We start from the raw sequence: 13,356 nt of genomic DNA on the forward strand, positions 1-13,356 counted from the left end.
AACATAAAAATTAAATGCAAATTCAAATGAATTGTTAGTAGCTAACTGCTACTTAACACAATATATAATGTGACATTTCATGTTTAAAAAAAACCCCTAACAAATGCCACATTAATATTTGTTTCATTTTTACAACAAAATGGTAATTCTTCGAGCATTATCATATCTAGAAAAAAAGGAAAAAAAAACCATCTTTCCTGATGAGTGTAGAAGGTTTTAGCATTACATGTTGTTCAGAAAATCTTGAATTATGATATAAGGGAAAGACATCTGTAAATATTTATCCGTAACAAAGTATAATAAATTACAGCATTTTACTTATGTAATGTTGTGCCATAGAATCACATTTATTATATTTATTTTTCATTTTTCATCCAAGCATCTCAACCCTTCATGTATTGAATTTCCTAAATGATTGGTTATCTAGATCCTTGAAATTTAGCATATAAAGTGTTCTGAAACATGAACATTACTTTTTAAATAATAATAACAAAATCTCACAAACTGATTATCTACAATGTCCTGATCGAGTTGCCAAAATCATACATTGGAAGTTTTGCCAGAAGTTTGGGTTCAAATGCCACAAGAATTACCAGGAACACCAAATTGACAAAGTTCTTGAAAATGAACAAGTTAGGATCCTGTGAGGCTTTTGAATCCAAACAGATACATCTGGCCCACAACATGCCTGACATCACTACTGTGGAAAAGAAAAAAGTCTGGTTCACTGATATTGCAATACCAGATGATGCACGAATTAAGGAGAAACAGCTAGAAAAAAAATAACAAAATATTATGATCTGCAAATTGAGGAGAAAGAAATCAATGATTGTACAAATAGTGATAGGAGCCCTTGGAGCAATACCCAAAGGGTTGCCTAGATACATGGAAATTTTGAACATATCAGACCTGACTATTCTGATTTTGCAAAAAATCACCTTGCTAGGAATTGCATTAATTTATTTTGTGTATTAACACGTTTTTCTTAATGTATAGGAAAGAACGTGAAGAATCCTCCTAAATCTTATCTAATCCATGCTGGTCTTGAGCCTTTGACATTTACTAATATGTTTCCCAGCTGGGAACACAGAGATGACATTGCTGAAATCACCGAAATGGTAAATGAACTTTTCTGTTCAACTTTCTCAGTTTTCTATCTGCATTTGGACATGCTGGAACATCATGGTAGGTTAATCCAGGGGGTTAACCTGGATAGGGTGCTTGAAGTTTTTCAGGGCAGTGAGTTTAAAACAATAGGGAGGAGATGGATTCCAACTGATGTTTTATTACCTATTCATTAATTTTCCAAGGCTCAAGGAAATATTTTAGTGATAAAATAACAATGGACTAAAAGCCTATTAAATTGTGGGCCAGGAGCTACTCCTTATCTTTCTCAGGAAATGGATTTCTTGTTTGTGAAAAACTGGAGTTTGCGAGAGTTGCACCTTTTTCCTTGCGATATAATAGAGTGCTTTATTTAGAAATATGAAGGCTAAAATAAAAATTTAAGATAACTACAAGAGAATATTAATTTGTAAATAAAGTATGAAACTTAAGACTGAGCCAGTTAAAGAGAATCTGATGCCAGAGATCTTTTTATAGAATCATAAAATGTGAAGATTCTTTGAGATCATCTCGAACAACCCCCCGCCTCGGTTAAAAAAAAACACTATTACTGAATCTCTGACAGATGGTCTTCCAGCCTTTCTTTAAACATCTCCAGCAAAAGGATGTCCTCCCTTTTCAAGGCCATTTATCAGACAGCTATTACAGTAGAAAATTCTGTTTATCCAATCAAAATCTGCTTTCTTGTAATATAGATCCAGCTATTCTTTTCCTATATTCTGGAATAATTAAGCAAGTCAAGTGTTATTTTCACCCCTTCAAATACTTGAAGACAGCTATCATGTCTTTTCACAAATTTCTTTTTTCCAGATTAAAAATAGCTAGTGTTTCCAACTATTCTCTGTAAATTTTTCCTCTGTTACCATATTTCCTTCTGGTAGTTCAGTTTGTCAAGGCCCACCCTAAAATATGATGCTAGAATCAGGATACAATATTTTAGATGTGGTCTGACCAATGTAGAATAGAAAGAAACACTTCTTTTGATCCTGACATAAGACCTTGGTTTATACAGTGTAGGATATTGTTGCTTTTTTTTCTCCACCTGCATAAAAGTGTTGGCTCCTGCTCAGGTATGAAGCACCCAGACTCTCTGATTCTTTGGCTGATCAGTCTCACATTTATGTCTCTGGCTTTTCTGATCCAAATATAGGACAATGCATTTGTTTCTATTGAAATTCACATTGCTGCTTTCTGCCTATTATACAGTATAGCTGTAATGTTCAATCTAAGTATTTATAAATATGTTGAATGGGATAGGATGTGAAATTGAGCCCTGTGATATGCCACCCAATGGTTCCTTCTAATTTGATTCACAGCCATTGATGTACATTTGCTGAGTAGGATTGTTTAACAATTTTACTTCCATATAATGGCAGTATAGTCCAGCTATTCTTCTTTATTAGGATAGCATGGGAGACTTTGTTGAATGCTTTGGTGAACTCAAGATATGCTTGTGCCCATTGCAATTGTATGATTAGTTAACTGGTCAGTGTTTTTTTTTAAAAAAAATAACATTAGGTTGGTTTGGCATATAAAACATTATTCTTGATAAAGCAGTGTTTGCATTTGCCAAGCAAGCTCTTGTCCTATTAAATATTCAAAGAATAACTAGTAAGAAAAAAACTTATTAAATCCCAGTAAATATTTAGCTCATTTGAAGAGTTCCTAAAAGTTTGAAAGATTCCCTGAACAAGAACAAGTTTTCAGAGAAAATTGAGCAAAATATGGAGAAATATAAGCAAGAAAACTTTCCTCATTAGACTTTCAGGGAGGCAAAAAATACCTCAAAGCAGAAAAGAACAGAAAATTTACTGTTCTCTGGCTTGCCTTGTGTTGGGAAAGTCCACAAACAATTCTACATCGATTTATTTTTGAACCCAAATCTTATTAATTTTCATTCTTTATTAATTTTCATTTTTTCCAGTATTCTCATTGTTCCCTCTTACTTAAATTCCTTTACTAGTAGTTAGAAATCATACATTTCTATGTTTAAATGTTCTCATTTTGTCATGTGGCCTAAAAGTTTGTCTAAAAATGACCAGCCAATAGTGGGAAATTAGTGACCATTGTAAGGAATGTCTTACGGCATTCAGCAAAACTGGAGATTGGGAATGAGTGATTCACAATGCTGTCTCTATACAGGATCAGTAACTTGGAGGCTTTGTACAGATCTGCTAATCTTCCACATGCCTAGTGGTTGCCAATTTTATCACAGACAATATAGAAAAGATTGGGAGAAGGCTGAAAAAGAAACAGGAGGAACTCTAGACATAAGCCATCGATAGATTGCACCATTTTTAACAGCTAATCTCCAACATGGTAGCAAGGCAGGATTGCCAAAAGCCTGGTAGAAAAAGATATAAGACTAATAAAAGAGAGATGGAGGTTCCTAGTGCAGACCTTATCCTTAATTTTTGCATTAAATTTCTTATTGACTTTGTTATGATTTGTGCCACCTTCAATGTGTCCTTTTTGACCCAAAGGTCCCATCCGAGTATTGCTACCTTATATCAGCTGTCTCTGATAGCTTTCTATAACAGGGGTCCCCAACTCCCAGGCCAGGCAAATGGCGAGCGCACATGCCAGTGTATGAATTTCCATTTGCACAAGCAACTGGTGCATGGGAAACCATGTCCTCTCTCCCCTCCCCCACCATCATTACTGCCACCAATGCTGCCAGTCCATAGAGCCAAAAAGGTTGGGGACCGTTGATCTATGCATACCATAGGCAGAGAGAAAGTCAGCTGAAGCTTCCTAATACAAAATATAAAGGGGTTGAGACTGACTCATATATCTCCCCCCCAACCAATATATATTGAAAAACAGTGTACAATGACCTGCTATGTACCACTGATATCTAGGAAGTAGGCTAGAATTAAAAGTAAATAAAAAGAGAGGGAGAATAGAAGAATTAATGCATACTTTACAGTATACAACCTTTCCCAACTATAGATATATTGGAGATATTGGATTAGAATTCTAAGAACTAAGTGTTATAGAAGAGTTGTTGCTTGATATATGTGGTAATATGGGAAACAGGTTGCTGGACAAGAGCTTAACAAATCATTGCAAAATCTGGCCTAGAGTACGCAAGATTTGCTCACCTGATTAATAGGGACAAAGAGATGAAGTTGATGGGCAGCAGGTAGAGCAGGAGAATCAGTAAAAGAATAGGCAGTTTCCTATTGAACACGGGATAGAAACATATGAGAGCATTAGAAAGAAATGGAAATGATATCTAAGATAGTTAAGAGAAAAAGAAGAAATGTGTTTAAATCTCAGCCCTGGGAAGGGCAAACCACATCTAAAAATCATGCTAACCCACAGGGACCAGTCCAGGCAGTTGCCAAGAGTCAACACTGACTTGATGTAAGTAAGCAAGTAAACAAACAAACAAACAAACAAACTTGATTTCTCTGTAGAGATTACTTGGTTGAATTGAGGCTGCTTCCTTAAAGAATTCAAACTTAGTGTGAAACTGTTTGGTTCAGTTTATTTTTGTTTACTGCTTCTGTTTGGATTATTTTCTTCTGTGGTCTCTGGTTCTTCCTCAGGATGCTGAAGCTTCTAATCAGATCATCCTGGTAGAAGATGTGCTGGCCAAGCTGTGCCAAAAGTTTTATCCACTTGCTGATCTCTTAGCAAGGCCTCTTCCTGAGGGAGTAGACCCCCTTAATCTTGAAATCTACCTTTCAAACGAGGACTTTGAGGTAAACTAGAGGAAGTAACTCACTGTTATCTCTCTGCTTTGAATTCCTTTTGTATGTTTGTCTACATTTTTTTAATTCTTACATTCTAATCCTTTTCAATGCCTTCTGGTTTTTAATTCAGACTGCATTACAGTTAACTAGAGAAGAATACAACACACTGCCTTCCTGGAAGCAGGTGAACCTCAAAAAGGCAAAAGGGCTTTTTTGAAAGGGCCAGTATTGTCATCATGGGCTGGAGCTGGAGTGGAACATGACCCGTTGACATTTTCTGCACCTCTTGGCCAAAGTAGCATGCCCATTTTCACCCTCAAAAGAGAGATTCTGCCTGAAGTTACTAGACTCTGCTATCTGTTCTGAAGTCACACCATAATGTAAATGTGCAAGAAGCATCTTTGGAAGACATTTGGTGGGCAACAACTCCAAAGTGCAGGCCAGGTTTAGAATATTATGTTTTTTGTACTCTGAACAGGAACTTTTCTGATTGCTGATCCTTTGGCTACCCACACTACGTGTCATTTGGTTTTTGAAAAATGCTTTTTTTGTAAAGTGTTATTTTGTTCAAGCTGTGGATTTTCAAAAGGATTTGTATTTATGTAAACGCATAGGAGAAGGATGTATTGAACAATTCAGTTTGTATTATTCATTTTCAATACTTTTGTAAAGAAAGTTCCAGGAAAGTAGCTAGACTTATTATTATCTTGTATTATGGCTGATTTTATGGCCCTCTCTCTCTCCCCCACTTTTCTTCCTTCCCTCATTCTGAGTGTTTTAATTGCAAAAGTATTAGTCTCAGAGCTGTTTCAGCTGCTAAACTGAACCAAGAATTATCATAAACATTTCTAGAAAATCCACTGAATCCAAATTTATATCCCAAAAATGTATAGTGCCTTGTTTTGTTGTTGTTGTTTATGTACAGTTTATATACCAAAACAATTGGCCTGCTTTTTAAAATGACTCAGAACATAGTCTACTTTTATAATAGTAGAAACAAAAAAAAACCTCAGTTTATAATAATGTGGCAAACATAAACCATCTTTTGTGATAAAGACTTAAAGCAAGGCTTCAGAATAAATTTTTAGCAATGGACTGGCTCCTTATTCTCTCCTTTGCCATCTTAAGTAGATAACTGGATGGTGCATCTTGATTTATGAATTACAGTGGAAAATGTCTGCATTGCCCTGAGAGCAGACCAGCAAAATGCCTTTAAGAAAAATAAATAAATCCATAGACTCTTTTCATCCATTTTCATGACTAGAACTGTTCTATGTAGGCAATAAAGATTTCTGATTGTACATTTTAAAATGTCATAAGTTAGGGGCTGATTTGTACATAAAAACTGGATGCCTACGTTACAGATTCCCCTGTATACTAAAAGCTCTCTAATTAAATCAAAATGATGTGCCCTCACAACTAGCAGCTTTCATCTCATGGGAGTTGAAGTCCAATAAGATCATGATAATAGAATAATGTCTTGGCCATTAAGTCCTCTCCCTCAGAGTCAATCTTTATTATGTCTTTTATCACTAACAGTACCACAACTGTGTGGCACATAGAGTCAAGTAACTTTCTAGTTGTTATTTGTAGAGGAAAGGAGGCTAAGGAACAAAAAAATTTTTTTGAAGGAGCAGATAAACATTACTTTCTGGGAATGGTTTAAAATAGCATTGCAATGGAATATATATGAAATATAACATTTGGTACTCCAGACTTAGAATATGTATGATTAACCTAAGTCCCATTAATTTTGTTGATCCATAAGCATGATATATGTCTGGATCCAACTCAGACTCTTGTGTCAACTTTTCCTTATATGTAAAGCTGTAAGCATAATTTATTGTGTGTTCAGTAATGCAAATGGTGGCTACATAAATTTAATTTGAAGTTCAGATTCAGTCCATGGAACATATGGCTAAACCTTGATTCTGGCAAGCTTCTGTGAAATGTCAAACTTGCAAAGGGATTATTTCATTATGAGAAATTAATGAACCCCTATTTCTGTGGCATTAAATTTAATATTGATTTGAACAAAGGATGTTTGACCACATTTGTATACTCTGTAAGCCTGTAATGTTTATTCTAATACACAAGATGTTTCTCTCCTTTTTCTCTGCAACATCACAAATAAAGTATTCAATTTTTAGCTTTTAATTTCAGAAAAGTATTCAATAGATTATGATAACTGAAAAAAATCACCTTTAGACAAGGAAAGTGTACGAGCCATTAAGATAAGTGACATGATGAATTCTTCAGATATTGTTCTTAATCTGATCAAACCAAATGCAGGCAAAGCCTACTGAATTGCCATATCAAATAAATTTGGACTAGTTTTAAAAACATAAACTTTAAAAAAGTCTCATATCAAGTACTGTCTGAAGACGCCACCAAATACCAACCTTAAAAGGGAATAACTAGAAGTTAAGTACAATGCACTGATATATCTATATGTTTGAGGTTAAGCTGTGTGTTTAGGACATTTATCCTGAGTTGCTTGCACTTTTGGTCAGAATTATTTGCTAGAAAAAGCTTGAGTCATGTTACTGCTTAGAATATTATATTAGAAAAATTCATACCAGGTTCTACAATTCAGTCATTATGGCCCTGCAGCTTCCTATTTCTATTAGCTTGTGTAATAAGCCCTTAATTCCACTGTAGCACCAACAGTAAAGAATCTAGTGGCTCTTTTCTGAGGGGGCTTTTGTGCTCTCTGAGCTTGGTTGTTTTCTTGCAGATGTTTCATTACTCAAACTAGATAACATCAATGGTGCTGGTAGGGAGTGGAGAACTCCAGTCCTTACCAGAACTGATTATGTTACCTATTTTGGGTCATGAAACATCTGCAAGTAGACAACCAACTCAGGGAGCACCAAGGATCTCTCATTTCAACCCTGAGGTACAAATATTTTTTTCTGTTGACTCTTTAAAGTAACATTGTAGCATGTCACTTCATTCCATTTATTAAATGATTAAAATGCAGAAAGAATTGAAGCTGAAAGCTTAAGTAGTGTAAATGTAAGATAGGCATATTGTGCTGAGTAAGTTTCTCATTTCCAACCAGATTACGGTAAGTCTTTAAGGTGAGCTACTAGAAGGAACACAGAGATTGCTAGGGTCTTGCAATTTGTTTGGCAGTTCAACCATTTTTCTGTTCGGCCAAATGCAGTTCTTTCCTATCTCCTGTTTTCCAAATCTATTCCTCCCCATTGTGGCATTTCCCTTCTCAATATTTTCAACTAGCAATTCTGAGGATCATCCAACAACACATCTGGACAGATAAACACCGGACAACTCCTTTTGAACTTACAAATAAAATTCAAATTTGTGTACACATAACCTGCTAAAGGAGGCTTATGCAAAGCAAAGCAAAATGGAAAGCAATCAAGTTTGTTTCATCAGATTCGTACAAGATATTCGCTACACTGTAAGGGAATCGCCTTTACTATTGAAAGCTGTGACTTTCACATCGTTGACTATAATTTGTAAGATTGATTGCGGAAGAGAGGGTACATCTGGTTTGTATCACCAAGACATCATCCATGTGTCAGGACTGCATCAGCCAAGATCTCATAGCAGGAAAGGATGGGGATAATGAATTGGATCCTGCTTGTGTGCTTGAGCTAAGGGACAATCTGGGTGTGTTGAAGTCCATTAACCTTATTAATCCAGATTCTAGTCATAAATGATTTCCATATGCTTTCCTTGAGGGAGGAGTCAAGGGCAATTCAAGAATTCACGCTAGCTCATAGTCATAAGTGAGGTCCCAGCCATTTCAGAAAAACTTTGAAGATGGAACTGACCATTCTTTGTCTGCAGTTAAGGAGCTGCATGATGGATCACATGATGGATTTTTGATTATTTGTCTTATACTTTAATGCTATTTTTTTGTACATTCCCAACCTTAATACTGTAGGCAGGAGTGTAACCTCAGAATTGCTTAGCTTGGAACAACATAGTGATCTTAGTAATAAATAAAAAAGTCAGTGATCTTAGATGACCATGCATTAGCTCAGTTCAGGCATCATAAAAACCAAAGCACCACCATGCTGCTTTACTGCTCTCACTCAAATTATGTCTTTCTTCTGAAGTCATTAATGTGTTCACTGGAAATGTCTGCAGAATAAAAGAGATCTACCTAGCTTCTAGGTTGGTGTTTTTCAACCTTGGCAACTTTAAGAGGTGTAAACTTAAAATCCCAGAATTTTTCAGCCAGCAGAGTTGCCTGGGGAATTTGGGAAGTTAAAAGTTATTATTATTATTATTATTATTATTATTATTAATTGCATTTATATCCCGCCCTTCTCCTTTCGGACTCAGGGCGGCTGACAGATTAGATAAAAAGCTAACATAAATACATATTACACCTAATTAAAATTTAATTAAAACGAAATATTTGAAAGTGTCCAATTAAAAGTAATTAAAACCCCTATAAAATCCCCTAGGCCAGTCCCGCTTGCTGGAACAACCACGTCTTGAGGGCGTGGCGGAAGGAAGGGAGATCAGGGATCACCCTGATCTCCGGGGGCAGTTCGTTCCAGAGGGTGGGAGCTCCCACAGAGAAGGCCCTCCCCCTTGGGGTCGCCAGCCAGCACTGCCTGGCCGACGGTACCCTGAGGAGACCCACTCTGTGAGAGCGTACAGGTCGGTGGGGGGTAATCTGTGGCAGGAGGCGGTCTCGAAGTTAACTCTTCTTAAAGAGTTATGGTTGAAAAACATTTCTAGGTGAGCAGTAGGTGAGCACAAATGCATATAAGGCAAGGCACAAATGCATATAGTGCAAGATACATATAATATCAGTGCATATAAATTTGGTATGTAGGGAAATCAATATGTACATGCCTGTGCAAAGATGTTTCTCTTGGCAAAAATTTGCAGTGAATATCTTCAGGAGAAAGACCTTATTTGCAAAATGTCAGCAAGAGCAGGCTAATGGGAACACTCCCATGAAAAGCTGCTCACATTTCATAATGCCTGAGCAAGGTTCTCTCCTTTTCAGAATCGAGATAGTAGGACCCAATATCATTAAAATAAATGGGGCAGCAAAGAAAGTAGTGAGGCAGATCTTCAGTCTGGACTGGCAGCTGGATTGTGCCAGCAGGATTTGATATTAATCTTCCATCAATCAATACCACCCATGCAGTTTGAAATCTCTGAACGCCAAGCACAGTTAATTTGAAATTATGTTATCCGGGAGACATGCTCCCTTGTGATTGCACAGCTTTTAGTATGGAATGGATTCAGAGTGTGTGACAGCTACCTGTCAGCCCTAGAATCATTGGAGTATAAATGTGGCTTTGTAGCTTCTCATAATGATCCAACAGAGGCATAGCCATGACTGAAAGCGGATATGTTTACAAGAGACTAACAAGTGCTTTATTTCCATGTTTTCTGATGCTTCAGCTTTCCAAAACCTTGGCTGAATGGGAGTTTGCTATCTCTCAGCAAGATGCTCCCTTTTTGTCCCTTTTAGGTCAGGATTGATGCTTGGCAGCTGCCTGGACAGATACCTTCAGTTTTCTCAGCAGGATTTCCATAGTGGTTTGCCTTTGCCTTCTTCCTAAGACCGAAAGAAAGTGACTGGCCCAAAACCATCCAACTTCTGGCTTTGTGCCTAAGGCAGAACTAGAACTTCCAGTTTCTAGCCTGGTGCCTTAACCACTACACCAAAAAGATGCATTTAGTGAAAAGTGCTGTGAATCCATATCCTTATTCAAGATGGGACAAGCTCTGCTTGGGAATAGGCCATTTGGATTTCTGGTGAAAGACTCAACAGTCATTTTAAGTTATATATGATTTCCAGAGCCAATTTGAATGTTCTCTTCTAATCCTAAAATTCAGCTTCATACTGTAATTCGAAATTAAATCTTTATCTGGCAAAGTTTTTTTTTAAGGATTGATCAAAAGACAAGCTGTATTACCAAAACTTCTGGATAACAATATTTTAAAATAAATTCTGCTATATTATTAATGTAATCTGCATCACTAAACCAAGGGATTGGCTCATTGAAATCAGAGCTAAATCCTTATACTGTTTACACATTTCTCTGCTAGATTCTGGAACCCATCCTGACAGGTGTCAGAAGATAGTGGGCAAAAAAGTCAAAGATCATAGAGGAGGTTTATGTATAGCCATGATGGTGCTATTAAAGCTCTGTCTGGTTTTTATATGTATTGCATTTTTTAAAACCATACTCTGCAGACATCACTGGTTGATCATTTTCCAAAACTCTAATGTTTATTAAGGCTATATTTTTCTTTCTTGTAGTACCATCCAACTTGGATAACATTCTGTCCAATTCTCAACTGAGGGGAGGCTCAAGGCAACTGCATGAAATAAACAAGACTCAACAAAAGGAAAATAAAATCAGTTAAGGTTTAATATCATTAACAAATAACTTGAAAAATGAAGGTATTAAAAAGCATCGCTGTTCAGAATACCGGGAGGCCTTACCAGCCGTAATAGAGACTGGCAACTTTGTCAGTTGCTAGTGAAAGGCAGAAAGTCAGATAATTAATTTTACTTGCCCTTATATTTATTAAGTTATGTTCATTCTTGTATATTGAGCTGGAAAAATGATTCAGACTTACTGCATGTGAAAAAATCGTCCTTTATTAGAGTATGCTGTAAAAGTTATTCTGATATAGGCTCTTCTGTTGAGAAACCATATCTCTAGTGATAATCCTAATTTGATTAAACTCCTGTAAAGTACTAGGTATTAGGAAAGAGAGTTATATTTTGGTCACACATTAAAATGCTGCCTTTCTAGATGCAAAAATCTCCTAGCCCAACGTGTCACAAATCATCCTAAGTGTCAACCTCCGGCCTGAAATCCCCACCAAGAAACACACCGGAGTCAAAAAGTCCTCTAATGTTACCTTTAATGGGCTGAATCATAGCCGCAAGTTAAAAAGCAAAAGCTGGCTCCAACGAAAAGGTGGGAAGTGATTAATTAAAAGAGTAGCTCTCCTCCTCTCCTCTGACCGGTCAAGTCACACTGTCCAATAGAATTCCCAATAATTGTTATAAAAAGCATGTTTGGTTCGCCAAAAGAGAACTTTCACCTTTATCATGATGATAAACCACCTGTGGATTCCACTCTCTCCCCATCTTCCGTCCCTGCTCTGTACGCAATCTGAAGTCATGCAGCGGTCCTAAAGGCAGCCGGGTTCATAGCTTTGACACTAAGCACTTTGAAATGCCATTTGATCTGCTAAAATTCCTGTAAAGTAAAGAGGGAATAAAGTGCCTCCTGTTCTGCTGGCAAGAATTGAAACCTTCCATATGGGAGTCAGAACTGAAGTTGGAACACTAATATCAGATTAAAGGCTTCTTTCTTGACTTTCTCATTCTGCAGAATAGGCCTCCAACTCTGTTATGCTCCTATTCTGTTTATTCTGTTTTATTCTGTTAATTCTGTTATTCTGTTGTTGTGTTTCATTCTGTTATTCTGTTGTTCTGTTTTGTTATTCTGTATTCTGTATTCTGATTCTAGCCTGAAAAACCTGCAGGCCATAAAGTTCCTGCTATAAAGTCTCTGTCTTCTCTCTCTCTCTCTCTCTCTCTCTCTCTCTCTCTGTGTGTGTGTGTGTGTGTGTGTGTGTTGGGATGGGATGGGATGAGCTCTAACTAAATTGTTTATTGCTATCTTTCTTGAGTTTTATCTGCTAAGTGATTTTAGTTTAATCTGTATGGGAAAGAGAAAAACTGCCACGTCACACAGCTTCCAGGATTATGGATCTAAATTAAACTTACATTTCAAGGCCTCATTGCTGTCACATGCCTAGCCAGAAATACAGCCTCTTGCAGATCCTCTGTGCCTGCCAGCAACCCTGTCATTCTAGGCAGCGCCCACCAGCTTAGCTGCAGGAAGGCACTCTGGGCTACCAGCCAGGGAATTGTGGCTGTTAAATCTGCTTCTCCTAAGGGTATAATTTAACTGTTTCACTCCTGCCAAATTCCAGTAATAAAATAGGGATTGTACTTGGTGTGTCACTCCCATCTGCCTGCAGGGCTGGAAGTGTGAGTCAAAACATTTCTTTTCACTTTTTTCTTTTTCCTTTTAACATAGAGCCTGACAGAACTGAGGCATGGACACCACCATTAGTTCTGTTTTAGCTTGGGCTCATTAACAACCCAATGCATGGTCTCACTGCCATGTTCCTCCAGGCTGAGATCACTGGATCATGCACTATCTGTGAACATTGAGCCCTCAGCAGAGAAGTTCATACACGATGCTCAGTCATGGTTGATTGAAAAAGACAAAAAGGGTATTCAGATGTGCTAACCATGGATTTGGCTTAAACAATGTGAACTCAAATACCCGTATATACTCGAGTATAAGTCGACCCGACTATAAGCTGAGGGACCTATTTTGCCACAAAGAACTGGGAAAAAATGGTGACTCGCGTATAAGCCAAGGGGGCATTTTTCAGCACACACATTTTTCCGCCTGGGCTAATCGGCCTCTTTGCAACCCCATCCCTCTGGTAACCGCGCGATTGTAGCACTTTGCACAAAGGAGTAATA

The 13,356-nt window shown here is 37.3% G+C and overlaps 1 protein-coding gene across 1 annotated transcript in view; it reads left to right on the forward strand.

Moving 5' to 3' along the window:
* Positions 1 to 5,919, forward strand: part of SVIL (supervillin) — a 73,225-nt gene extending 67,306 nt beyond the window's left edge. Inside the window, exons 39-41 of the mRNA XM_015810662.1 lie at positions 997 to 1,118; positions 4,680 to 4,835; positions 4,957 to 5,919. Coding sequence (XP_015666148.1) covers positions 997 to 1,118; positions 4,680 to 4,835; positions 4,957 to 5,043 — 365 coding nt within the window. The 3' untranslated portion in view covers positions 5,044 to 5,919. The remainder of the gene's footprint in view (positions 1 to 996; positions 1,119 to 4,679; positions 4,836 to 4,956) is intronic.
* The last annotated feature ends 7,437 nt before the right edge of the window (positions 5,920 to 13,356 follow it).

The sequence above is a fragment of the Protobothrops mucrosquamatus genome, unplaced genomic scaffold (assembly GCF_001527695.2).
Source record: "Protobothrops mucrosquamatus isolate PMUCROS unplaced genomic scaffold, P.Mucros_1.0 scaffold13, whole genome shotgun sequence".
NCBI lineage: Eukaryota > Metazoa > Chordata > Lepidosauria > Squamata > Viperidae > Protobothrops > Protobothrops mucrosquamatus.